The sequence below is a fragment of the Leptosomus discolor genome, chromosome 5 (genome assembly GCF_034619465.1).
Source record: "Leptosomus discolor isolate bLepDis1 chromosome 5, bLepDis1.hap2, whole genome shotgun sequence".
NCBI classification, from domain to species: domain Eukaryota; kingdom Metazoa; phylum Chordata; class Aves; order Leptosomiformes; family Leptosomidae; genus Leptosomus; species Leptosomus discolor.
Genome location: NC_141395.1, coordinates 24157785 through 24185695, shown reverse-complemented (window position 1 = coordinate 24185695; position 27911 = coordinate 24157785). Strand labels below are relative to the sequence as shown.

Sequence of the window (27911 nt, the reverse complement as noted above, 5' to 3'; positions counted from 1 at the left end):
TTGTTACTGGAAACGAAGCTTGCCAAGCGCAGCAAAACTATTTGTTTAGTAAGTACTCAGACTGAAATAGAGTGTTTTTCTTGTAAACGTTTTAGTGTCGCAGCTCGGAATAGGATGAGAAAGTGAAACTAGAAAAGTCCCAGCCTACGCTGTGGACTAAATTCACTTGGATGCATGCTGCAGGATTCATTCAGGCTGGCTAAGTCTCAATGCCATGTCAGAGAAGAATAAGCTGTGTGCTGTATTTTGCATGTCCAGGTTTTGTTCTAAAGGAAGTCAGAGTGCAGCATCAGAAGGAAGCTGTGATATGCTTCGGTAACTTCCCTACCAGGAGTGATGACAGGATCGATGCAGAAGGACAAACTGGAGCTTTTCTTTATATGGCCTGTGGGCTCTGCCAAAGAGACAAAATTTGTTTCACAGAGCTGAATGAGTTGTAAGACAAGTTAGTTACTTGTTGCTAAATATGAGGTTATTGCATTGGTTTACTGTAGTGCTGTAAAACAGATAAAGAGAAACTTAACTACATCTTTTTTAGATTAATGGCTATTTACAGTACCAAATTGGTTGACTACACAAATCTGTGCTAAGCATTGTAGGATGTTAAATCTAATTCTTAATACTCTATTCTAAAAAAGCTTGCTTTGGTAAAGAAAGGTAAGTGCAATTTACCTTTTCTTTACTGAATAAGAAACAAAAGCATACTATATCAGTCCTTAGGTTCTTTAATCTTTAACCATCCAGGGGTCTGTTCTGAAATATTGACCTTTTCTATTGTTCCAGCTTAATGAAGATAGATTCCCCCCCACCCCCACCACCGACCCAACGGGTACATATGATTAATCCAACTGCTATTTAAGTGTAAAAGTCCTTAGTTTAGAGACCTTCTTCCCTAGTGAAACAGTAACTCAGACCAGCTTATAACTACTAGGACTTTGTGTTATGTGTAACTTAAACTGAGGCTATCCAGTCTTTCCAACCGTGTGACTAAGTCACCTCTTGACACACTCGGTACTGCTGAGAGTCACAATGTGCACATCTATACCGTATATAACAGAGTCAAAAGGCAGTGGAGCTCCAGGAGATAGAGATGACGTGGCCTTCACAGCAATTCCTCCGCTTCTGTGCGTTAGGTGCCGGGCCAGGTAAAGAGCGTAGCTGAGTCCCAGGGTAACCTGGTGATGACAGCTCCAGCAGCCCCTGCCAGCTCCCTTCTTCCCACAGCCAGGGATTTGGATTACCCAGCAGCCCCCACACCAGAATAACCCTGCTGCTGGTCACCTGACGTAGCCATGGCACAGGAGCTGCATTTGACCTGCTCGCGAGCAACATGCAGCTCACAACCCACAGGTTGGTTACCCTGACTTAGGCATTAGCTGACTTACAAAATCTGTATTTCATAGTTCTAATCCAGTTGCTCTTGTTCATATGGGCTGCACTGCATGTTCTCCAGTAGTGTGTCAATATCTAGTGTTGAATTGCATGACTGTTCTAGCATATAGTCTGTATGTCTCTTGTTTTAATTTTCTCTTTTCTTTTTTCTTTTTATTCAGACAGGGGATTTGGCTTCTGTGCAATTAACAGGAACCCCAAATAGATGGGAGGTCTTGTCTGCAGCTCCTGCCACTATAAAGGATGAAGCTGGTAATATAGTACAGATTCCAGGTGCTGCCACAGTAACTTCAAGTGGGCAGTATGTCCTTCCTATTCAGAGTTTGCAAAATCAACAAATCTTTTCTGTTGCACCAGGATCAGATTCGTCGAATGGTACAGTGTCTAACGTACAATACCAAGTAATACCCCAGATCCAGACAGCGGATGGTCAGCAGGTTCAACTTGGCTTTGCAGCCTCTTCTGATAATAGCAGTATAAATCAAGAAACTGGTCAAATTCAGATCATTCCTGGCTCTAATCAAACCATCATTGCCTCTGGAACACCTTCAGCTAATATTCAGAATATCTTATCACAGTCTGGTCAAGTCCAGGTTCAGGGAGTTGCAATTGGTGGTTCATCTTTCCCTGGCCAAGCACAAGTAGTTGCTAATGTCCCTCTTGGACTGCCAGGAAATATTACTTTTGTACCCATCAATAGTGTTGATCTAGATTCTCTGGGACTTGGCAGTGGTTCTCAAACCATGACAGCAGGCATTAATGCAGATGGGCACTTGATAAATACCGGACAGGCCATGGATAGTTCAGACACTTCTGAAAGGACTGGTGAGCAAGTTTCTCCTGAAATTACAGAAACTGCCACTGATAATGACTTATTTGTGCCAACTTCATCTTCATCACAATTGCCCGTTACCATTGACAGTTCAAGTATATTGGAACAAAATGCAAACAACTTGACTACAACTAGTGGCCAAGTTCATAGTTCTGATCTTCAGGGAAATTACATCCAGACATCAGTCTCTGATGACACACAGGCTCAGAATATTCAGGTCTCCACAGCACAGCCAATTGTACAACACATACAGCTTCAAGAGTCTCAGCAGCCAACGAGTCAAGCCCAGATTGTACAAGGTATTGCGCAACAGACAATCCACGGTGTGCAAGCAAGTCAAAGTATATCTCAACAGGCTCTTCAAAATCTTCAACTGCAGCTGAATCCTGGAACTTTTTTAATTCAGGCACAAACAGTGACCCCTTCTGGGCAGATAACCTGGCAGACATTTCAAGTGCAAGGAGTTCAGAACTTGCAGAACTTGCAAATTCAGAATGCACCTGGTCAACAAATAACTCTAACACCTGTGCAGACTCTCACTCTTGGTCAAGTTGCAGCAGGTGGGGCGTTGACGTCAACTCCAGTTAGTCTAAGCACTGCTCAATTGCCAAATCTACAGACAGTTACAGTAAACTCTATAGATTCTGCTGGTATTCAGCTGCATCAAGGAGAAAATGCTGGCAGTCCTGCAGGTATCTATTTTACTCTTATTGCAGAGAATTTGTTTTTTATTATTGCATGTGTGTGGTTTAAATGGTGATAATCGTAACATTATTGTCTTGCCGCGGGAGCCTACAAAATAGTAGTGGGTTAAACATAGTGGTGATAGATTTTATTTGAAACTACTGTTCCATTAGAAATTGCTGTAATGGCAGAACATAGTCCCGCCTCACTTCTTTTAGCATAAGCTCCCGTAACTCCCAACTGGTCATATTATTCTCATACAATGTTTATTGGTGCTTATAAGTCTTACCATGCAGAAGATCTGCATACTGAATTGAGAAGGGGGAAATCTGACTATCAGCTACCACTATTCTAAGGCAGCGGTATCATTAGCGTACCCCATTCTTCCCAGTGCTGAATAGATGAAGTTTTCATGGAAAATCCAAATATTTCTGTTGATAAAATTTTTTTCCCCTGAAATTTTTCTGACCCCCTGAGGTGCTGTTATTCATCTGCTGTTTTGTTAAATTAATTTTCTACTGATTGAGCATCAGTGGTAACTATGATGTACAAAACTCATGTAAGCAGAAGTAAAAGCAGCATGTAATACCAAAATTGAGTCTGTGCTTAAGAACATACGAGAATTTCTAGTACTGTTTATTGCATTGTGCTTCAGGATGTACAATTGTTAATGATAATCTTCACAGTGTGTTTTATCACTGTAAGCAGAGAAGATAGGCTGTTTTCTTAAAATAAGTATTTCTTAGTGTGGGGAAAAAATAAACATGCCTATTAATTTTTTGGTAAGTTTAATACATGCATTCTGGATTTGAGGGCATAGCTACCTAAAGGAAAGCATAAGAGATGCTTGAGGTTCAAGACATTTTGCCATACGAGAAGCCATTTAATCTCATCACTCATACAGGGTTGTGTCCAGACTAGTTATAAGGGGCAGAGTGAGCAGTAGAGGTAGTTTGGGAGGGAACTGTTGCACAAAGCAGCTTGGGAATTGCTGTTTTCCTACAACCCAGGGCTCTGGTTCATTAAGATACTGAAGGATAAATGTTTAAGTGAAACCATTTATGTTTTGTGTTGTATGCCTATTTAAGCATGTAAGAGGAATGCAAAGTTAAGTGAAAAATGCTAGAGGAGCAGCTGAATTGCGTTTGTTTCAAAAGCCTACTGGTTCTAATTCTCATATTTATAGATATTGGTATGTTCTATGTCAGGAAGCTTGCTTTCCCTTTGGAATCTAAAATTTGATTTTAAAATAATAAGCTGAGATCATGTTCTAGTTCATTTTGTTTTAAAGTGACTTCTATATTACGGACTTACCAACACAAAATTACGCAGACCTAGATAAGCCTGCTCTTCATTGGCTTGTAGGCAACAGCACCAAACAGATGAGTGTGTTCCTCATAACATTTGCTCTGCTGGGTAATTTTGATTCTTAAGTTTTCTATTTCCAATGACCACAGAAAGTCTTGGTTTGTCTCCATCACACCTTTTTTACTTGTGAGGACATGGGGTATAGACATCAATAATAAAAAGCATGTATTGTTGGTGATAATACGGCTGAACTCAGATGTCAGAGTCTAACTCTTGGAAAAAGGGCCCTGTCGCTAATGCAAAATATGAGGAGGATGAGAAGTTCTTTATTTCTGAGATTTATATTTGGTATAGGATCATGTAGCTAATGTTATTGCTTGTGGAATAACATAGCAGAAACTTCAGAAGAAAGAAAGAAAGGAAAAGGAGAGAGGAGCCAAAAGAAAAAACACATGAAAAAAGTTGAGCCTGCTGTGTGTACTAACTTGTTTTTTGATGATCCTTGAGTGTGTTTTAACGGTAGTTCATAATAAAATGAAAGGGAGTTCTACTAAGCATTCCTTAACTTTATTTTTCTGTGAGGAATTTCATGTGGAAAGGGAAGAGAGTAAACAGGGTATATTAAATGCGATTAAATAGGCAGAAGCAGTAGATGAAGAGCAGAAACTATTGCCTAAAGTGAATAGCTATAAACACCTGGTTATATTAAAGATAGTCTGGAGATTTATAGTGACATTTTTCCTACTTGTCTAGGAATAATAAATGGACTGGAAGGTATTAAAACTGCCATCGCCTAAATTTGGGGAGAATTTAATTGGTCCCTCCTTTACGTTACAAGAAGCTCACTTTTCCAAAGTAATGATAAATGTGAAACTGCATCTAACAGAATCAGACTGATTGACCTTCAGTGTCTTTTCCATGTACATCTGGTAATTTGTCTATATTGAAGTTGTCTGAGATAATGTTTTGCAGTGATGTTCCTCTTCTTATTTATAACACCTTAAAATACAGTATGGCACCCTTTCTTCAGGTAGAAGAATAAATATGCAATTAGAAGCAGGTAATGAAATTATAAACTTTTTTTTTTTCAGTCAAAAATGGATTGTTCTTCTGATTTGCAAATGAGGAAAAACATTCAGTTTAGTTTTAAACTGAAAGAGGAAGTTATGTGGAAGGGATAGCAGAACAAGAGAAGTTAAAGGTAAAGAATGAGAGGCTACTTGATTCCTCTTTTCTGCAAACTACCAACAAGCTTTGAAGCAAGATCAGAAGGGTTTCACTGTATTTTCTCCCCCCCAGCCCAGATAATGCGCTTCCTTACATCATAATAAATACAGTTGGGTGGTATTTTCTGTTTTCGTCTAGCAAAATTTTTCTACCTGAGGAAAAACATAAAAAGAACTTGTTCCTAATCTTGTGTCAGAGATAGTTGGTAATTATCTGAAGTCCAAATAAAAAAGATTGCTCTGTTAGCTATGAATTCTGTGGATTAGGTTTTAGATTTTGGTAGCTACAGCCCATTGTGTGAGGGGTGTTCTTCCAAGCCTTGCTTCCCAGGTAAGCAGCAGAGGACATCTTTAATGTTCTCATGAGTGTGTGAGAGAAAAAAATACCTTCACCTAGGTCCTAGATTCCATTTACGTAATGGGAAGTCATCACAACCGTACGAAGCTAACTACTTTGTCCGGTAAATGTACAGTTTTCTTTGAAAAATGTCCAGTAATTATGCTTCTGCCAAAATGTCCGCTTTACCAGGTGTACGTACACAGAGACTTTCTTTGCACTGAATTTGTTCTGAAAAGTCTCGGCTAAGCTTGTTTTATCTTTGAATGTTGTTAGAGCTCATATTCCTCCTCACTGTGCTTATTATTGTCTTGCAGTGGAGCAGGGAAGGTACTGGTTAGTCATAGCTGAAACTTTTCTTCAGCATTGCTTTTCAAAACAGAAAGCTGTATCAAATAGTATCTATGTGTTAAACACTGGCAGCAGTATCTTTCTCACTTGTGTTCTGGCTTCAGTCTTCGGGTCTTGAAAGGAAGTTAAACCTGAGAAAGCTCTCTAGTAGCCTACTCCTTTTGTTGGCAGTTTGTAATAAACTACTGCATTGTGCGTTACAAAATGAGCCATTACGCGCACTGTTCATATTGCTCTTTAGCAACTTACCTGTTCAAGAAAGGTACTTATTTTTATTAGCATGTTTATAGATTTCTTCTTCAAACACTTCATATAAAGTAGCATTCCTTTTGGAAAAATACAGAGTAGTGAAATGTACCCACTTGGTCTTCATGTTTCTGATCCTGAAGTTTTTGTCAGTTTGAAAGAATTTTTAAGTTACTGGATTTTTTTTCCTTCCAAAGCCATTGTTCAGACAAAGGAGACTTAATAGTGTTAATCAAAATCTAATCATAATAGTGTCTCAAATAATTTATAAATGTACTGAATCACAGTTTTGGATTGGTTATTTCCTGAGAAAAGGCTTATCTAGGTTGCTTAACTTTTTATAAGATGCTGGGTGCAATTTTTTTGATACTTCTTTTGACTATTCCAGTAGCATCTGAAGGCGCTAGCAAGTGAAAGAAATTGGCATTGGCTTGAGAAGGGACTTAGCAACTTATCAACCCACACACACTCAGCTAGAAGATTCATTTATTGAAAAATAAAAGAAAATACAAAGTTTTCCAGGTTGATCTACAGTTGGAATAAAGTCATAGGGGTTCCTTTCAAGAGTTGACTCAAAGTGCCACTGCAAAACCATGGTCTTGATTTCTACGTCTTTCTTCCCAGCTCCTCCTCTGCAGGGGTACACATAGCTAAATGGACTTGCCTGCCTGCTGCCATTGAATTTTACAGTCATGCCCGTTGATCAGCTTATACCAGTTGATAGAGAGTGGGAGCGGTTGGCTATTTGTGGTGGGGACTTCATTCCATTCCTGTCAGAAGCTGAAGTCTCCATCATGCTGAAGTAATATAGCTATTCTAAATTTGGCCAAAAAATTGGCTGACAATTTTCAAGGTGAATAGTTGCCCAAGCAACAATTTACCTTTCATCTGCTGGTATCCTGTGAGGCTTCTGTCTAACATCTGTTAGGTAAAATGGTCTAAACCTCCAAACAAAAAAAATTAAAAATGGAGTATTTACAGTTTTACTTGCAGGGATCATTGTTTCAGTGTTTTAATGCTTCTAGTGAAGTAGTGCTACCTAGAGCATAGCTTTCTTCTGGCAGCTAGAACTTTATAAAAAGTTTTGGCTGTTTTTCAGTATTACACAACGTAGTTTTTTACCTTTCTTTTTAAGTTCCAGTTTTTAACCTTATTAGTTTTACTTTCAGTTACGCAGTTTTTCCTTCTAAGGCGTTCTTTATACCAGGCTTTTGAGAGAAAGGCATGGTGTTACACAAAATTGAATCTGATTATTAAAAAAGGCTTATGAAACTCATGAAATAAACTGAAGCAATGATGTTAACTAAATATTTTTACCTGACGACCTCTGTTTTGGGCTATCCCATTTGCATTTAGTTTGCATGTTGTAAAATCAAAATAGTTAAAAACTATTCCCACACTGTTTGATATGGAAAATTAAATTGGAAACTCTGACAAATTTAAGTTAGTGCAGGAATTGGTGCTATTTATGTACCAATCTTGTGTAAGTAGTTTGCTTTCAGCATGCTTAAATTACATTCCTTATTTTCTCATAATTTTCAAAGGAAATTAATCAATTGTGGAGGAATTAAACGATCATGCTAGTATATGTTTCATGATCTTGCTTATGACAGCATATAGCAAATTATCTCACTTCAAGTGTAAGAAAGTTTACATAACTTTGGTTAGTCTGGTTAGGTTTTTTTTTTTTAATGCAGTTATGTACTGCTGTGGAATAGAATAGAATTGCATTTTTTCTTCAAATTCTTGACAAGATTGAATTGTCTTCCTCTGTGTCTGTAATTCATGTGCTTTTCTGTTCTGTGTTCCAAAATGGCTCAGAGTTTAATTCATTCTCTTAGAGCCCATGGTGGTGAGGTGAACTTTGTATGTATGTATGTTACTGTTTAAGTGAATCTTTTTGTCATGTATGCTGAATGTCTGATGATGCAACTTAGATTCTCCAGGTTAAGGAGGTTAGCCTGAGTTATCTTAGGCTCATATCCTCAGGATGTTCACAAAGGAATATATTACCCAGTTTCAGGTACTCATTCCTTTTTCATTTTTCAAATACCTTTTTTTTGCAAGATACTCCTGAAGGAAAAGGAAAACTCTTAGACCTGTGGGGATGTATGACAAGTATCCATGAAGTGAAAGGGATTTTATTTCCAGTACTGCTTCAACTTAAAGTGCTGAGTCTGCAAAAAGACAGAAGATGAGTTTCCAGCCTTCTTTTTAAGTTCATTGTTTCAGGTTCTGTGCAGTTTTCTTGCCTTTTGAACCTCCTGGCAGGATCACATACTTTGGTTCTGATCTCTCAAGCTAACTTGTCCAGTGCATCTGGCTCATAAAAAGCATCTGAAGTTTCTACCAAGGACAACGGCAGTCTTTTCATAATGCCAGGAATGTTCACCAGGATCCTAGTTGTGATTGCCCGCTTGAAGTTAAGGCTGGGTTGTAGATGGGTTGTCTTTCACTGCTCGCAGAAGACACGTTTTTTCAAAAAGTAGTAATTTTTAAGTAGAAAAGGTGGAAAAATACACGTTGTCAGTGACACGTCCTCATTTATCATACAGAAATGATAGTTCTCAATCTGCATTCAGTCTGCATTTAAATTTCATGGCCATTTTTAGTCCAAGTATTCCATGTATGTTTTGTACTTAATCTTTTTGTACTAATTTTTCTTAATCAAAAGCTTTTACTTACTGTATCTTGTTAAGTCACTTGCTGTGCAGAACTCTCAAGTATATTATATCAACAATGGTGTCATCACTGATTTAAAAAAAAAACCCTCAAACTTTTGAATCTAATTGTTCCCATAATCCCATTTGGAGTGGCATTACTTCTTTGAGCCTTTCTTTACCCTTTTTATGTGTTATCACAGTGCTATCTTTTTTTCTAACACACTGGAGCATTCACATGGTCAAAGGGTTGCAGCATTAAAACTGCAGAGAGCTCTTCAGCCTTCACTTAAAATTACTGGATGAAAATTACCTTAATCTGTTGATTTATTAAGTGTTTATTTCAGTAGCTGTTTTTACATCTTCCTAACTTACTGCCAGTGGGAAGCTTTTCATTCTCATCTAGTGATAGGACCACTATTTGGCTCTTCTGAATACAGAACAAAAATACTTATTGAACAGTTCTGCTTCCTGAATTACTGCTGACAATTTTGTTGTTTGACCCTAGCAGCAGTCTCATACTCTTTTATGTGGGAATACTTAACCTTGCTGGTCACAGAATTCTCTGTGTCCTCCTGCTTCCCTTACCTATTTCTGCAGTTCCTGGCTTCTTCTACATCAAGCATGATTAACTCTTCTTCCCCCTTTCTAGTTATCCCCTCTTATATTTTCAACTATGGGAAAAAAGGAAAAAAATAAGGGCATACAGCAGCAGGCATTACTGTCCATAAGAATCCAAAATCTTGAGAATCTGTAGACAACACATCTCGAAGTGCAGTTACTGTAGGGTAAGTAACTGTCCTTTGATGCATTAATATGTGTTGTGGTAGCACTGCCTTCAGTACTGTTGTGATTCAAATTTTTGAATATTCAGCTTAGAATGATGCGTAGGATCACTTAGAAACATGGTATGTGGCATTTCTTATAAGAAAAAAAAATCTGTAGCTCTGTTTTTAATCATTTTGCTGGTAATGCTTAAATATTCAGTACTGTGAGGTCCTGCTTTTAGACTTGTACGAAACAGTTATTTTCCTCAGAAACTTAAAATCTGATTTAGAGCTATTGAAACTAGGTGACAATCTTTCTTCTGAGTTGAAGTTCACAGGTATTTCAAGATGACATTCTGTGTATCTTCTCTTGCCTTGTAATTTATTATATAATAAAAATGCCTAAATTCACACTTAAGTTGGGGGGCACAAATCAAAGTCGAAATCATTAACCTTGTTGAGTTTCCTGTCTGAAAGACTTGCGCAGCTGGCAAACTAGTAGGGGGAGTTTAATTTTGATAGTTTAATTTAGTTTAGGAAGTTTAGTTTAGATGGGAATGAACAAGGACAGTGTCTAAGAAATTTGAACATCTTTATTAAAGCTTCCTCACATCCAGAGGTTAAGGCAAGATACTGAGGGAATGTGGGTTGCACTGTAGAGAGAACTGAAAAAAAAATTAACAAGAGAACATGGAAAGGAGATGGCAATTCACATCTGTTTTCTTGGGAGTGGTGGGAAGGGAAGCATCTATTTACAAGAATAAATGAATAGGTATGACTGATTACAAGACGTTGAAACTGCAGACAGCCACTTTGTGATTCTGCGAGGAAATTGGTGTGAAGGTATGTGCAGTGGTGCTGGAAATCTGTTTTTGGTTGAAAGACCGTATTTCTGCTTTTCAGATCAGGAACTTGTAAAGCTTAGCTGAGTAAAAAGTCAGGGTGGCTTTCAGCATCTAGGAAAAGCAGCTAGACTAGAAGCCTGCAGTTTGGAGACAGTTACAGATAATGCTGAAGGGTGCCTTTTATGTGACATTCTGCAGAGGCAAATAGACCAAAAAGTGGTGGCCTAGTCCTCAAATGAAGTGGTTTTGCACTGCAGCCTCCTCCCTTCTCATTTTATCCCTGTTTCTATGGCTGTTGGGTCAACTAATGACTTTTCTCTTAGATGAAGAAAACAGCATTTTCTTAAAAGTCCTATTTGAAACAAGACAAGGTAGAACACAAAGCTTAACTGATGCATTCATCTGATACGTGGTGAAGCAGGTAAATGACCTGGCTGTTATCAGTGGGAAGCAGTAATTCTCCCCGCACTAGATTACAGTTGAAATGTACTCAAGAATATTGTAAGCTGCATTTGCATCTGCACAGTTTTGTCCTGTCCGTTTAGTTATTCTTCTCTGAAGTGCTTTAAACAAATCTCTTAGTTATTGTTTTTTATTTGCCAAATACACTTAAATTTGCTGCATTATTGTAGCCGTCTCTGGGCTTTCTGTGACTGTGAAATACTACCTTTGGAATAAAATTGTACACCAAGATCCCAATTTCCATCCTTTAGAGGAAAGCAAAGCCTAAAACAAATCTACCTCACTAGATACCAAGAAGAACTGAATATATGGTTTTCAGAATATTTCTGCAGTTTGAAACAGTATCTTTGTTTTAATTTCCCTTCATACTTACCTAGTACTAGGTCTTGAATTTAATTAGGTAGTAAGGGCACATAGAAATTTGAAAGCATGGAAATAAAACAGTAGTAAAGCAAACGTAACCTTCATTTAGCCTGTGTTTAATTGGTGGAAAACAAAAGTTGCCTCAAGTTTATCAATGTTGGCACCAGCTTGTCATGACTTTAGTGATTATGTAAATTTTTTTTTAGGCCCAATTTTTTGCAGAGTATGTGTGAAACCTAGTATTCTGTCAGCTGAGACCGAATTAGAACGGTCACCAAGGGAGAAATGCGGAGTCGTTGCTATCTACATGAATTTGCATAATCTCCAGTTCCATTGCATTGGGAAAGACTCCTGTCTTTTGCTCCTCTCCATGGTTTGCCCCTTCTCCTTCTTTTTCTTACTGTTGTCTAAAATACGGTGGCACCCCCTTCTCCCCCCAGAAAAAGTAATGGAATTTTCCCTCATCTCTTTCAAGAACATAAAACTTACTTGGAGGGCAGCAGACTTACTGGTTCTGAGGACCTTGTTAAGGCAATCAGATTCACTATGGGATTTGATGGAATCCCCTCTCTGCTATACTACATCCTGCAGAGGCTAGATAAACACTTAATCTTTTCATATTTATTTTAATTTTGTTTTATTTAAAGTATAATCTACGTAAGTATTAAAAAAATCCTGTCTGTAAATTGCCAGTTTACATTGTACTTTTCTGTGTGCCTGGATTAGAAGGTGGTCCTTCTGAGGAATACCTAAAGCAATAGCTCTGCTTTCTGCCTTATCAAGATAACCAGGAAACACAGCAAAAGATTACGAACACAGTGCTACTTTGACTTCATTTCAGCTTTGCATTTTTAAAAATAATGCTATTGTATGTCTATGTGAATTGTTACTTTCTCCACTCTTAGGAGTCTTTTGTCTGTCCCTCCTTTTTTGTCCAAATAATTTTCTGATTTATGCCTCCACTGTTATGAAACTATTATGAGGCTTTGTGCTGCTGCAATAATGGTGGCTATTGGGAGGGACTGGGAATAAAGAAATACTGATGAAAAAAGCGGAAGGAACTGATGATGAAAGTTTGCAAAGTGGAACAAACATTGCATGAGTTGAAGGTAGAAAGTCCTGGATACTGACGTGCAGTAATAGACATTCTGGACATGTTTCTATTGTTAGGTGTATCTCTGTTGTTAGAGTGTGACTTTGGTGTGTCAGTATGATGGGAGAAACCATGTTACATGAAATATTTGACTTCAATAGTGGAGTTTGGTCTTGGGAGCACAGATCCATGGCCTAATTTGATCTCTTCATCTTTGCTAGGACATGTTGCTATCTCTTTTGAAGCATGTGTATGCAGCGCTAACTGGATTCAGCTACAGACTTCACAGACTCACTATGTGCCAGTGTCTAATGTTAGTAAGATCATAATGAAGTTATCTTCTTAATACGGTGGTTTATTTTATTAATGTTACTTTGATTCTTATTTTAAATAAAACCAGAGTTTATACAACATACGTTTTGTGGAACATTTGGTCGGTAAAAGAATTTTGAGTATGGTAAAAGAATATTTGGGTATCTCCAGTCCCAAAGAACTGCTTGGAGGCTTGAACTGGCCTGTGCTGGCAGCCTTGCCACTTTGCTGTATTTAAATTTCTGTTACGTACCCTGTTGCATAAGACTAAATCAGGCTTTTGGCTTTTTCTAAAGTTGCTGTAGGTGAATGTATTAGTAGACTTAATAGTATCCAGTTTTAAAGATCAATTCCATCAAATCTTTGTATGTTCTTTAGTGTTTTAATCTCTGCTTATGTGAAATCCATTTTATATGTAACATGTATATACGAATTATTATGGAAAATAAAATTTTTTCATAGATGAGTCTCAGAAAATTACATAATTTGGTAGGAAAGATAGTCTGGTGGCTAATTCAGAGGACTAGCAGTCACCACAGAGGTTTTCTAGGTCTTCACGTGGAATATATTTGCTGTCTGAAATTGTGAACTTCTTACAGTAACAGTGAAGCTCAGTGTGCAGGTGACTTTGGACAGTCTTACCACAGTAGTTCTACTGGATGTTACCACGTGCATAATGAGTCGGCAAAAGTGAGTGTGCTAGCTCCTGGATTCTCACAGCTCAGAGCCTGTCATATTCATCCAAACTTAATTTCTAGCATTGACTTTTGCAGCCAAACCAGGTAAATATGCTAGACATCCCTGTTTCTGACCTGGAGTTCTCTTCCCAATGCAGTGGTTTCCTAGGGAATTATTTTAACTTTAGTTACATCAGTAAGGTAGTTTACGGCACAGTCCTGCAAATAGTTGTAGATGTGCGAGTAAAAGGAAGGCAAACTGTGGTGCTGGGAAAGACTGGGCTGAGACTTTATTAGCACCAAGCAAATACTTGGGTGTAGCTACATCCTTTGTCTCTGAACAGGTGAATGCTGGAGATGATTAGGAAGTTGGACCAGGTAACCGTTATTCTTAACGTGTGGTACCATTAATTTCTTTCCTGATCTCTGCTGGGACAGGTGGCTGTTTAGGGTCTGACCCAGCACAGTTTTTCTCATGTTCTATCATGCAATCAGATGATAACTGATGCAGTGACTCTGAGAAAGAATTTAGAGTGGCCACAGTGCTCGGTTAAGGTTTCAGTGTTTGAGTGGGATTTGAGTTAAGGATAAAAATCTATGTGATTGTTCTGCAGAGAAAGCAGTCTCTTAAATACATCCAGAAAGACACACAGGTTTTAGTTCAAAGCTTCAACAAAAGAAAAAAAATAAAAATTGATGGCTTGCTTATTAGTTTGTGCTAGTGGCTAATCGTTTTCACTGAAAAAAATACAAAGTAAACTATTCTGCTAAACCACAGGAAGGGGCTGGGGTTCAGCTTTCTAAAATGATAGATAGAAACTATCTTTTTTTGAAGTCCAGACTTACAGACTTTCGGCTCATTGGGAATCCAGAGTAGTCTCTGAGGGGAAAAATGTTCCTATTAAATGTAAACTTGTTAAAATAGTTGTTGTTTCACAGTTTACTATGATGCTGTAATTAGTTCTTGGATTAGATTGGATGAATGCTCTGTTGGGAGAGGTACACATACTTGCAGATGTCCATCCTGCTGAGGATAACTTAAGAGGCTTTTTTCCATCCATGGAACTGCAGAGACTGTTTGGCTACTAGCTCATCAAAATGTTAAAGTGGTTCCTATGTTGCTTACCTCTCTTTAATGCTGAATAACATTATTCTCTAAATGCTTTCTTCTCTATGTATAGTGGAAAAGGCATAAATTTGAAGTGAGAAGGGGAATATGGAACAAAGGCATGTTTGAGGTTTTTTGGTTTTCTTAAATGTCTGGTCTTTCTTAAGTCGAAACCTTTTATTTAATTGATTTCTCATGTTACTTGATATATCACTGTACGTACTGAAAACTTTGAAGATCATTGAGAAAGGCTGTTTCTACTACATGTGACAGTAATTGAGAAGTCCTAAGGAAATGTAAATAGCTACCGGGGATGATTTAAAAGATGCGTTTACTTTTTTTTTTTTCCCCAACCTCTTGTTCCTCAGTTTTTCCCCAGTTTCAAGCAAGCAATATCCTCCTGGTGACAGCTTTCCTTGCCAAGAACAGTTCAAACTTATACTTCAATACTTTGATATAGCTTGTCTTTAACTTTGAAATGTATAGTGAGATAAACTTTTTAAATACGTTGCAGGTTACAAGGGCACAGAAACAATGTCAGTATGCACTAAAGGATGTTGACTTTTGACTGACATAGTGCTCTCAACAGTAAAAAGATTTGATCATTATGGTTTCGTTCTCTCTAATGGGCTACTTAGGGATCTGTGTTTGTTCTTTTCCTCAGATATTAGGATTAAAGAAGAGGAGCCTGATCCAGAAGAGTGGCAGCTCAGTGGTGATTCTACACTGAATACCAATGATCTAACACATTTGAGAGTACAGGTGGTAGATGAGGAAGGGGACCAACCACATCAAGAGGGAAAAAGACTGCGACGAGTAGCTTGCACATGTCCCAACTGCAAAGAAGGTGGTGGAAGGTATGTAATGTTCACTGCCATGTAATGCATGTAATGATGAAAACAAATAACAAGTGAGGAAAAAAGGACCTGTAGTTAACAGCAGTTGTTTACAGTGAAAGAAAACTAGAGGCTTATGCAAGAGCTTGTGGAATAAAGGACTGCCACCTTTATTTCTGGGTTTGCAGATGGACAGGCAGGTTATCCCACCCCCTCTAAGTTACTCCATTGAGATTAATTGGAAAAATCTGGAGTTAGATACCACCTAGTACAAGTGAGGGGGATAGAACATTGCCCTAAATAATACAAAACCGAAATATTTTGGAATATGCACATCCGTGATTGGCTTCCTATTGTATGTCAAGGACTTGATTAAATCCTGTGTTCCTGCATTTCCTCACTGATTAAGCATTTCCCCCCCCCCCCCAGTTTGATTGCTTTAGAGCGTTGTAAAAATACGGTTATCGTGGTTTTCTTATTCACTGGTTTCCTTAGAAAAACAAGGTTTGTATAAGAACTCTAAATATCAAATTTTGAATGGGCTGATTGTTTTCAGTCAAAGTTAGCGGAGATTTGGCTAACAAAGAGGTACTAAGTTCCAATTTGTATAAAACTTCAGAGCTGCAAAGGAAGCCATGTTTTATTATTCTACATCTCATGGAAGTATTCTTCAGTGTTTTGTTACTACGAAGATTTTATTTGATTTCAAAACACTTTGTCTTAAACATCTCAATTATGGATATCAGAGAGGAAGTGGGGATAGCAGGCTGCCTTTTGCAAGTGAAAATATTTACGTGTGTTTGTGCTTGATATAATTGTGCAGGGGCTTCTTTCCAGTACACTAAAATTTGTCCATTTTGATAGTAGTTTCTTCTCTAAAATGCAAGTCTTTATTTGAGAACTATAGTGTAAATTACTGAGTTTTCTTTAAAGAACTTGTCAGTGTCCTATGGCTCTGAGAGTTCTAATAGTACTGACTGAATATGTCTATTGTCATGGGGTTTTGCTGTATATTCTAGAAACCTTCCTTGCAGGCATGGAGAGGTAATATCCTAGGCAGCCATGCCAAATAAATATTAAGTGTTTAAGACAAAACCACACTTTTACATCACAAATGAAGCTAGGGACAATATCTGCAGTTATGGTTATACAGTGTCTTTGTCCATCCACCTCCTCCTGTTAAACTCCTACATGCAGTTCACTGCTGGCACAGACATTTCTAAGCTCTTGTTGAACCTTGGCTCTGCCGTGAAGATCTGGCCCAAGTACATCCTGGGTTGAGATTTGCTTCAGTCTAGGAGAAAATTCTGAAAATGTGAATTGCACTGCCCGTACTCTTAGGAAACATAGAGATTTCACATGTTCCATCTTCCTTGTGCTCTATTCCAAACTACAGTGGCTTTAGTTTGGAGAGATACTTACTTTAAAATCTTCTTCCTTCTAAGTGGAATTGCTGTAACACCAAATTTTCAAGTCTAAGCCCAAGAGAGAATCTTTTTGAGAGATGGTTTTGATAAAGTCTGGAGAAGGGTGTAGTCTGACTAAACACAGGTATGGGAATTTGGGAAGGAGTTGAGATAGGAGCTGGGACAGAGTTTATATAGGTGAGAATCTGAAATCCACTGTAAAGGAAGGACTGGACACATTGAATGTACAAAGCAAATAGGAAAAGTAGGACAGGAAGTCAGGATGTGAGAAGAATTAGAACTGGAATAAAAACAGTATAATGAAGGAGACAATAGTGGGGAAACTGAAAAAGAGTGAAAGTGCTTACAGTTGCTAGAGCAACTTTCCCACTGGCATGTAGAATTCCTTCAGAGTCTAGCAAAAAGGAGTAAGTCCACTTGGAGGAATATTTTCCTCCTCCTTTTGCTACGTGTCGATCGTGTTCCATAGCTGCTACAGTTCCTTGTTTATCTCTAGCGCTGTAATTCTGAGTTTTGATTTGCCTTTCAACTCTGCTGATGACTGCATTGCAGAGTTTCAGATACTAGGACACTTGACTTTATAAATTTCTTCAGATAGCATCCACAATTCTTAAAATGATGTTAAGGTTGCAAAATTGAAAACTTGGAAATTGGCAAATGCCGAAGTTAAGATGTCCTGGGCAACTTTAATCCCTTGTCATATGCATTATCATTTGGTTTCTAATTACATGACTGCATACTATTTTTCATGTGACCCCAGTACCATTCAGTGGATGGGATGAGTGATGCACAGGGAGTGAATAAGGGCTGTGTAATGACTGGCACCTGCTTCACTTATTGCAGAAATTGGAAGGCATTTAGGGAATGAGATAGAGGACTGCAGCAACAGGGCTCTGAAGTTTTGGAGGTGTTTGTCTATCCACCTCACCTTTTCCACTGCAGAAGTATTGAGTTCATTCCTGTAAAGAAGAAAATTGAGCTGAATTGTGAACACCTACAGCACTCTGTAAGAAAATATGCTTCTGCTGTATTGAACTTGACACCTGATGTTTGACAATTTTGGCCTTAATCTCTTTCTGCCTCATATTTGGATGCATGAAATGATTGTACTAGTTCAAGTTCACTACGCAAGAGTGTTGCAAGATGATAAATTCATTAATATTTGTGATTGCTTAGACACTGTGAGTGTTGTGAGTGAGAGATGAGGGAAAAAAAACCCTGGGGAAATGAATAATTCTGTATTTTAAGATAGTACTTAAATGTGTAACTAGAAAAGCACATTGATTCAGTATGAAAAGGCTGAATAGCATTTCAGTCATTGACTACTATCCCTCTTATGCACTGAATGGGGTAGGAAAAGCTAGTACATGGCTTCACATATGCAGACTTCATCAGGATTTAATCTTTTGTGTAGCCTTAGTTTTGGCATTTCTTGTCTTTTTTCTGGATGCAACAAAGGGGAGTTTAGGGGTTCTTTCTGGTTTTGTTGTTAGCTTTTTTTTGTGTGTGATTCTCAATACAGGATTAGACTATATTGCATCTTCAAAGGGTTTCTATTTGTACTGGTCCTATGAAGTAGGAAGCCCCTGTTATCTTTACCTTACTTGGCTGGGGCGAAAGTAGGAAAGGAAGAGGATGATGTATTAGATACGTAAATCACAGAATTGCAGAACAGCAGGGGTTGGAAGGGACCTCTGGAGATCGTATAGTCCAACCCCCTGCTAAAGCAGGTTCACTTACAGCAGGTCGCACAGGATCTCATCCAGGCGGGATTTGACTATCTCCGGGGAAGGAGACTCCACAGCCTCCCTGGGCAGCCTGTTCCTGTGCTCTGTCACCCTCAGAGTAAAGAAGTTTTTCCTCATGTTGAGGCAGAACTTCCTGTGCTCCAGTTTGTGCCCATTGCCCCTTGTCCTGTCACTGGGCACCACTGAAAAGAGTCTGGCCCCATCCTCTTGACACCCATCCTTTAGATATTTCTAAGTGTTGACAAGGTCCCCTCTCAGTCTTCTCTTCTCCAGGCTAAAGAGCCCCAGGGCTCTCAGCCTTTTCTCATAAGAGAGATGCTCCAGTGCCCTCAACATCTTTGTAGCCTTTCACTGCACTCTCTCCAGTAGTTCCCCATCTCTCTTGAACTGGGGGTCCCAGAACTGGACACAGTGCTCCAGATGTGGCCTCACCAGGGCAGAGCAGAGGGGGAGGAGAACCTCCCTTGACCTGCTGGCCACATTCTTCTTAATGCACCCCAGGACACCATTGGCCTTCTTGGCCGCAAGGGCTCATTGCTGGCTCATGGTTAACTCACTGTCCACGAGAAGTCCCAGGTCCTTCTCCACAGAGCTGCTCTCCAGCAGGTCGACCCCCAGCCTGTACTGGTGCGTGGGCTTATTCCTTCCCAGGTGCAGGACCCTACACTTGCCCTTGTTGAACCCCATTAGGTTTCTCTCTGCCCGACTCTCCTGCCTGTCCAGGTCTCACTGAATGGCAGCACAGCCTTCTGGGGCGTCAGCCACTCCTCCCAGTTTTGTGTCATTAGCAAACTTGCTGAGGGTACACTCTGTCCCTTCATCCAGGTCTTTGATGAATATGTTGAATAAGACCAGACCCAGGGCCAACCCCTGGGGAAGACCACTAGCCACAGGTCTCCAGCTGGACTCTGCACCACTGACCACAACCCTCTGAGCTCTGTCCTTCAGCCAGTTTTCAGTCCACCTCACTGTCCACTCGTCTATCCCACACTTCCTAAGATCACCTATGAGGATGTTAAGGGAGACAGTGCCAGGAGCCTTGCTGAAATCGAGGTAGACAACATCCAAATTAAAACTTTATAGCCTCAAGCTTATGTAGTAAATGAAGGGAATAAGCAAGTGGAGTGAGAGAGATGTACCTCAAAGGATGTCTCTTGATTCCAAACAGACTGTATTAGGCTTCTAGGTAGGGTGCCTGAAGTTAGGTGGAAAGTTCACCCTCCTCTCAGTTACATCTGGATTTACGTTGAGATGTAACTACTGCTGCCTGGATCTATAGAGGACCAGTGTTGCAAGCACCACTTCATGTACGTAACTTTAAAATACACATTCTTAAAGTAACTAAAGTGTATGTTTTACCCTTGAAATACTTGATGTTTCTCCTGGAAGTAGTGCTGGACTGAAAGTCCAGTTTCTCAGTGAATGAAGCTGTCACCTGCTGAAACTGTTGCATTCTGCATGGTTACTGAGAAATGTGGTTTACAGTCTTTACAAAGCTAAAATGTACTAAAATATTAATTGATTTGAAGACTCTGGTTGAGGAGTAGGCCTGAGTTGTATCCTTTTACTCAGTGATGATGATTATTGGCCAGTGCAGCAAGAAGGGCCTCTTAGCATGACGTGTTAGGGCATAGTGCCAGAGTGTCACAGCTGCAAAGCATCCAGATAGAATTTGGCTCATATCCAGTCAGTTTAGAGCACACATGAAGCAAACATGTAGGTGACTATATTGAAAGCTCTGTAGAGTAAATACACTTAATTACTCGTTCACAGCAGTGTTGTGGATTTCATTCTGTGAATCTCTAACTTTCCCCTCACTTTGAACTTGGAGTCTGCTAGGGAATTGTGTCACCAGTTAGGTGAGGTGCTTAGAATTATGTATGCTACAGCACCTACATGCAGTAGGCTGACCATGAGTTGAACCGTGGTTTCCTTCAGTCTAAACCAGTGGTGCAATTAAGCAACTTCAAATGGTTGAATTTTGATGTGATTTCCTGTCGCTTGTGTCACATTTATGTACTGTGTCACACAAAGCTACAAAAATATTTGTACTGATTGTTGTGGAGGGGAAGGCTACAGTATATTTGGAGAATGTGTGAGTATGAAATACCAAATTAAAAAAAAATTCTATATACAGAAATATATTCTCAAATGCAGAATATAATAAGCAAAAGCTGAGCACTTCTTAGGGTTATATGGAGTTGGACAGGCCATTAAAGTCACAGGATAGCAGGATCCTGTGGAGAATTCTTTCAGTTACCGAGACTGTATAATGGAGCCATGGGCGTTCCTTTGCCTTGCACCACAATTGCTGGATGCCTTGAGCCACCAAACAAGAGGATCTGAAGAAGAGCTGTCTAGAACTGAATCATTAGATGAAGGTGGAATGTAGAGCCTGAGAACTGTGAAACTGGTTGCAGTAAGGCAAAAGAAGAAATACAGAAAATTTCTTCCTTGGAGTCTGAGGAGCTGGGTATTTTGGGCTGGTAGATGAATGCCACTGGAACTGTTACAGGTACAGTGAGTTTTGTGGTGGCCTACCTGTTTGCAGAGGCTGAGAAACTGGAAAAGAAAGTGGGCAATCTAAAAGACGTTTTGCTAAATGCTTTTGAGATTGAGTGAATGTTCAAAACTTGTGAATGTTGAGCTTTGTGTAGGTGGCATAGTAAGAAGTTAAATGCCTGACATTACAGTTAATTTTGCTTTTCATCTTGGCTTGAGGGAAGGTCACAGAAGAGTGTGAACCTGACGGTTTAGATATAGCAAAGGTTACAAAAAATGGATGTTTCAGCTGAGGTAGGAGGTGTAAAAAAAAAAAAAAAAAAAAAAAAAAAAAAAAAAAAAGGCAATGCTTGTTCTGGTCCAAAGAAGTGGTCTTCTTTTGGGACATTTGAAAGAGAAAAATTAAGTCAAAAGTATTCTTGACAAGACTAATAATGATGGAGGAACTTAAGATGTCAGGTGTCAGAGAATTTTTTGCATGAAATTAATAAACAAGCTGGCTAAAACAGGCAGGTGAACTTTCTGTGAGGCTAAGGATTGAGGGGTGGCGATAGAACCAAAAAAATTGGATAGGTAAGCAGAATCTCTTCTGTCACCATATCCATAGGCTCATACAAGTCTACTGCTGCCACAGCAGGGTCAAAAGCCTTCTGGACTTTCTACTTCTATTGCCATTGCATTTGTTCTGAAGTCAAAACCTACATTGGTGTGGCAAATAATAGTATGTAAAAGTGATAGTTTTTTCTTCTGAGACAAAATGCCTAATGAAGCACTATGAAGATTGCTCTATATTGACACTTCTTAGAAACATTTTCTAGGACTTAATTTGATTTTATCTCCTTACATTTCTAGACTGTCTGGAATGTTTTAGGTGCTTGGGTGTTTAGGAATTTCCTTTAGATACTGTGAGTTTTTAGAGTGAGTTAAATTCTGTTCCTGTTCAGAAATGCTTGCTCCAAGTGCTAGCTCCTTAAAGTGTATGTGCATTTTACCCTGCACCCTCATTAGATGTAAACCAGAATTGTTCCAAATGCAGGGATGAGAATCTAAGTCTAATAGCTGCTTGGCAAATCCATCAGCCACTGGACAGTTAAGTAGAAGTTGAGCACCCAATTTAAGGGAAAAAATTGCCCTAGGGAGGCAACTGAAAATTGTATAATCAGTCTTGGAGGGTGGAGTGCCCAAGATTGTGATTTCAGAATCCACTTAAGCTGTTGCCATAGAACATCCAAGCCTGATGCTTGGCTGCATTTTCCAATCTCCTCCCATGTACCAGCATTTACCATTCATATAGCTGCGTTGTCAGCCAGACCTATTCCCTGGAGTGCCCCTTTCAGCAGCAGCAAACACTTAAATTGGCTAAAATCAATCATGATGCCCTGCACTGGCCAGGCTGATACCTCTCTCTAGGTCTTCAGAGGCTCTTTTCTCTCTCTGGTGATTTTATTTAAAAAAAAAAAAAAAAAAAAAAGTTAGGGTTTTGTGTTAGATGCTTCCCCTGAATCAATCACCTGCCATTTCAGTGACGCAGCATCTTAAAATAGGCATCAAGCTCAGTAGTCTGGATTATACTATCTGTGAATTATGTGTTCATTTTGATGGAATTTTTTTTTCCCTGAAGTACCAAGGAATTAATGTAAATGTCAGCAAGATCAGCTGTTTCACTGCTACTCCTTTTAGTGGAAATATTCAGGTTAGTATGCTCATCCTCCAACCCCAAACTGCTTCTCAGGTTTCCCCAAGATGCCAAAAGTCCCATCTGTTCTCTTCCCAGTTGCCAAAGTCTCCAGTTTCCATTTTGGCAGTTGCAGTCATTTGTGGTTTTCCTTGCCAAAACTGTCTTTGGTATGGTAAAAACTGAAACTGGGAGAAATTTATAATACGGGCACTTCAGCATCAAAGTAGCACAGACTGCTGTAATGACTGTATTTCTAACTTCATATACATGTATGCTTGCTAAAGTTTAAATTTCTCATTTAAATTTCACATGCTGTTGAATATATATAGTTTATTGCAGAATCAGGATAGCATTATAGAATTTAGTTCCAGCTTCTTATGGAGTACACTGGACTGTATTTGAATCACAAATGGGAAGCTGCTCAGGTTTGTTTGCAGATCTATTGGTATATGTAACTCCACCTGTATGTATGACCAGTATTTAGAAGGAATGTATTAGAATTAATAACTTCCTTTTTTTCTTCTTTTTTTTTTCTTTTTTAACAGAGGCTCCAACTTGGGAAAAAAGAAGCAACACATTTGTCACATACCAGGGTGCGGCAAAGTATATGGGAAAACTTCGCATTTGAGAGCTCACCTCCGCTGGCATTCTGGAGAGCGTCCATTTATTTGTACTTGGATGTTCTGTGGCAAAAGGTTCACTCGCAGCGATGAACTTCAGCGACACCGAAGAACACATACAGGTTTTCAGTCTTTGATTCTGGTGCATTTAACTAAAGATGTGTCATAGAGATGGCTCGGATAAATAACTTTTACGAGGAGAACAGATCTTTGTATTGGATTGATTTTAATGTAGCGTGACTTTTCTAAAATCAGCTAATACTTAGAGCTGTGTATACACTTTGGTTTCTTTGGTAGGTCTGAGGAGGGAAAACAGTTACCTTTTTTGATTCAGAACTGACATTTAAGCTAATATTTAGTAGAGCTTAATCAGCAATGCATTTCATTTGTTTGAACCAGATTAGAACTGTTGTTCCAGCTTAAAACTTCAATAATTTTCCCTCCTTTTGTGAGAGAAACAATTATAGGGCTAGATGTCCAAGAGATTGTATGTCATTCTCAAAATCAAGGAAGAGCATGTGATAATGCATCATTCTACATCTTCTAGTTTCACAGTTAGACAACCCATTAGGCACTCCAGGTTCACATTTTTCCTTTTGTCTAATACAAAGAAAATAAACTAGTCTAGATCTTCCACCTTTTCAAGGAGCAGTATGTTTCAAATGTCATCCATATTACCTGTTTTGCTATAGGAGCCCATAATTACATTCTACAGGATGCTTACCTTTTAAAATTAGACTATTTGAAAAACCCAGTGACAATAGATAAATAGTTTATGTGCTTATCAGCATGTACATTGCTTAGAAAACTGTCTTTACAATGTCTATGAAAAATATTTCATGTTTTGTACCTAATGATGTGCTGTTGTTAGACATCTTGGATGCTTGAACCCCAGCTGGGATGTTATGCTGATTGAATGATCTGGCTCAGGGGGGTATGGTTAGTGGTTCCTAGTGTATCTGTATACCAATAGAAAGTAGAGAACTGCAGGGATCTATCCTTTGACCTGTTTTTACATCTTTATCACTGATCTGGAGGAGGCAACAGAGTACAGTCTTAGGTTTGTGGATGACACCAAACTGGGGCAACTGGTCAATGCGTTTGAGGGCAAGGCTGCCATTCAGACGGACTGAGGCTGAAGGAATGGGCTGACAGGAACAGTATGAAATTCAGCAAGGATAAATGCAAGGTACTGCACCTGGAATGGAATTAACCCTTGCAGCAACACAGGCTAAGCACTGACTGGTTGGGAAGCAGCTCTAATGAAAAGTACCTGCGTCTATGTTTAGCCTGTACCCGGGCTAAACTATAACAGTTGCTCTATCACTCACTGACCCCTCACCAGCCAGGTAGGGGAATTAGGAAAAGGAAAGCAGACCTGTGTGTTGAAGTGAAACAGATTTAATAAAACCCCACCAACACATGTACACAAAATTATACTCAGCCAAATGAATATCCAGCCATCACAGTCAACAGGATAGTAGTCTTCAGGAGCAGGAGGAGCCCCACAGGAGCTCCCCTTTCTCAGCCAACCTTCCCCCTTTATAATGACCATGACACAATGGGATGGGCTACACCTGCAGCTGACTCAGGGCAGCTGCCCTGGCTGACTTGAAACTGCTAACGGCCTGCCTAGCATGGCTGGGCTGGGATTCTGTCCCAGCCAAACCAGGACAACCTGGGAGTCTTGACAGACAACTAGAACATGAGTGAGAGCCAGCAGCAAATATGGCCAGGGCTGTATCAACAGAAGCAGAGACACTAGTTCTAGGGAAGTGATTATCCCCTTCTCAGCACTGATTAGACTGCATCTAGAATATTGCATCTAGTTTTCAGCCCCCAATACGAGAAAGATACTGATCAACAGGATTAATTTCACTGAAGGGTGACCAAGCTGATCAGGAAGCTGGAGCATTTGGCTTATGAGGAGAGTCTGTAGGAACTGGGCTTACTCAGCTGCGCAAAGAAAACAGTAAGGGGAGGGAGGAGCTTAATAGCAACCTTCTAGTACCTGCAAGGCCACCATTAAGAAGACAAAGAGAGACTTTTCATGGTGTTGCACTGGTGGGAGGATGAGAGACAACAGACACAAGTTGAAACAAGAGAGATTCAGACCAGATATAAATAAAAACTTTTTCATTGTGAGGACAGCCAGGCACTGGAACAGGATGCCTGGAGAGTTTTTGTAGTCTTCATCCTTAAAGGTTTTTGAGATCAAACTGGGTAAATTCCTGAGCAACTCGGTCTAGCCTCATAGCTGACCCTTCTTAGAGAGAGATCAGGCTAGAGACCTCCAGAGGTCTCTTCAAACCTGAGTTACGCTATCATTTTGTCAGTCAGTCTCAAGTGTGATTCTGCCAGAGCTCGTGTAGTCTTCCCTGTCCATCATTTGGCAGGCTCTATTCTCCTCTTAAAAGTTACCTATTGGTAATAATTGCAGTAAGACTTAGCAACCTGAGCATATGAGATGGCAATATTCTTTAGCTTGCCTGAAAGATCTCCCTAAACTCAGTGAGTCATAGAAAAATAAATAAATTATTTTAAAGGATTTGTATGGGTGTCTAGAAATTTAACACACAAGTTTCTCATGTTGGATCGCATTTTTCTTCAGTATAGATGTTGCTAGAATTCCAGTTTTTGATGTACATGTGATATTTTTCGTGTTCTTGAAAACATCTTTTTTCTTATCTTCTGTAACAGGTGAGAAGAAATTTGTTTGTCCAGAATGTTCAAAACGCTTCATGAGAAGTGACCACCTTGCCAAACACATTAAAACACATCAGAATAAAAAAGGTATTCACTCTAGCAGTACAGTGCTGGCATCAGTAGAAGCAACACCTGATGATACTTTGATTACTGCAGGAGGAACAACACTTATCCTTGCAAATATTCAACAAGGTTCTGTTTCAGGAATAGGAACTGTTAATACATCTGGCACCAGCAATCAGGATATTCTTACCAACACTGAAATACCTTTACAGCTTGTCACAGTTTCGGGAAACGAGACAATGGAGTAAATATTACACAAGATACCTATTAATTGTGGTTATTTTTATACAGTAGTGAGAAGAATATTGTTCCTAAGTTCTTAGATATCTTTTTATTGATGTGCAAAAATTTTTGGATTGACAGTAACTTGGTTATACATGACACTGAAATGCCTTACTTTGTATGATATTCCATAGTATATTAAAATGGTAAAATTGCATGGGTTTTGTAGGTACTTTTGGAATCTAGAAGAGATGAAATTTTACCAAGTTATATTAAAAAAAAAAAAAAGAATTTAACGATGGAAATGGTAGTCTAACCAAATGCATCAATCCTGTGTGGTTTAGTGTAAAAAAATGAGAACATGTTGGTATTTATCTATTGTAAGATAAAAGAAGTTGATGGGTGAAAAGAAATCATGTTATGATAAAAGAAATTTTGTAATTTTCTTGATGACTGGAATTTTTATTATGCATAACTGACAAATCAAGTTTCCAAGCAAATGTTACATAGTGTAGGCTTTACTTAGCTCATCAACTTGTCATTTTGAAGCTAATTATTTTAATTAGGTTAACTATGTACAATATTTTAAGCATTACTCTTGTAAGATTTTGAAAACTACATTTTAACATGGAACTCTAGGGATAGTCACCTTTTAAATCCTATTGAAAAGCCATGTTTAAGATTTAATTTGCCAAAATGGTGTCTTGTTAATATTCTTTCAATAACCAAGGTGGGCAATATAACCAATGTTTAAAAAGCTTAAAATGTTAAAAAAAATAAGTATGTATAGGTTGAGGCATTTGGTGGTAAGGCAAATGTTATAGTGAAGTATATCCCTTCTTTTGAACATTGGAGGACCAAAAATAAGGTGTATTGCGTCTCAGCAGTGATTTTTATCAAATCTTTTTCCAAAAAACATCTGTCTGCCAGGGCCTTAAAAGCCATCATGTAAATTACCAGTAAAATATAACATATGCAAATACAACAGAAAAATCACTTCCATATTGACAATACTCCCAAACATATGGATATAGTCATAGTGAACTAGGGGTTTTATGAGGTTTTTATTTGTTTGTTGTTTAGTTTTTGGTTAGTCAATCTGCATTTAAATATCAGCCATCTTTCCTTTTTTGCTTCTTCCCTTAAAAATTGTATGTATCCAGTACATTTAACTGATAAACATATATGTTTTTTATTATGCTGAATTTTCTTTTTATTTTTTAATTACTGTTTATATTTTCAATTATAGAAAAATGTACAAAATGAAGTTATATAGCCAGTCTGTAAGTGCTATACCATTTTCAAAAAATGTACAACAATAATTACTGCAGTTCACCTATTTACAAACATTTGGAAATCTGTTCATTTGTTATTCTTAAAACCACCTCAAATTTAAAGGCTACCTTATTGTACGTTTAAAGTGTATTATAACAGTGTGGTAGTTAA

At 38.7% G+C, this 27911-nt stretch overlaps 1 protein-coding gene across 1 annotated transcript; it reads left to right on the top strand.

Moving 5' to 3' along the window:
• Positions 1-1542: 1542 nt before the first annotated feature.
• SP3 (Sp3 transcription factor) lies at positions 1543-27911 on the top strand. The gene is made up of 4 exons (XM_086465112.1): positions 1543-2916; positions 15328-15520; positions 23400-23596; positions 26175-27911. The coding sequence occupies exons 1-4, from the start codon at positions 2136-2138 to the stop codon at positions 26489-26491; spliced, it is 1488 nt and encodes a 495-aa protein (XP_086321238.1). The 5' UTR covers positions 1543-2135; the 3' UTR covers positions 26492-27911.

Excerpts from the sequence above, each read along its gene's own strand:
- SP3 (XM_086465112.1), top strand. The coding sequence starts at position 2,136 with ATGACAGCAGGCATTAATGCAGATGGGCACTTGATAAATACCGGACAG. Across the intron at positions 2,917-15,327 it reads AAATGCTGGCAGTCCTGCAG|ATATTAGGATTAAAGAAGAG; the intron begins GTATCTATTTTA and ends TCTTTTCCTCAG. Across the intron at positions 23,597-26,174 it reads ACACCGAAGAACACATACAG|GTGAGAAGAAATTTGTTTGT; the intron begins GTTTTCAGTCTT and ends CTTCTGTAACAG.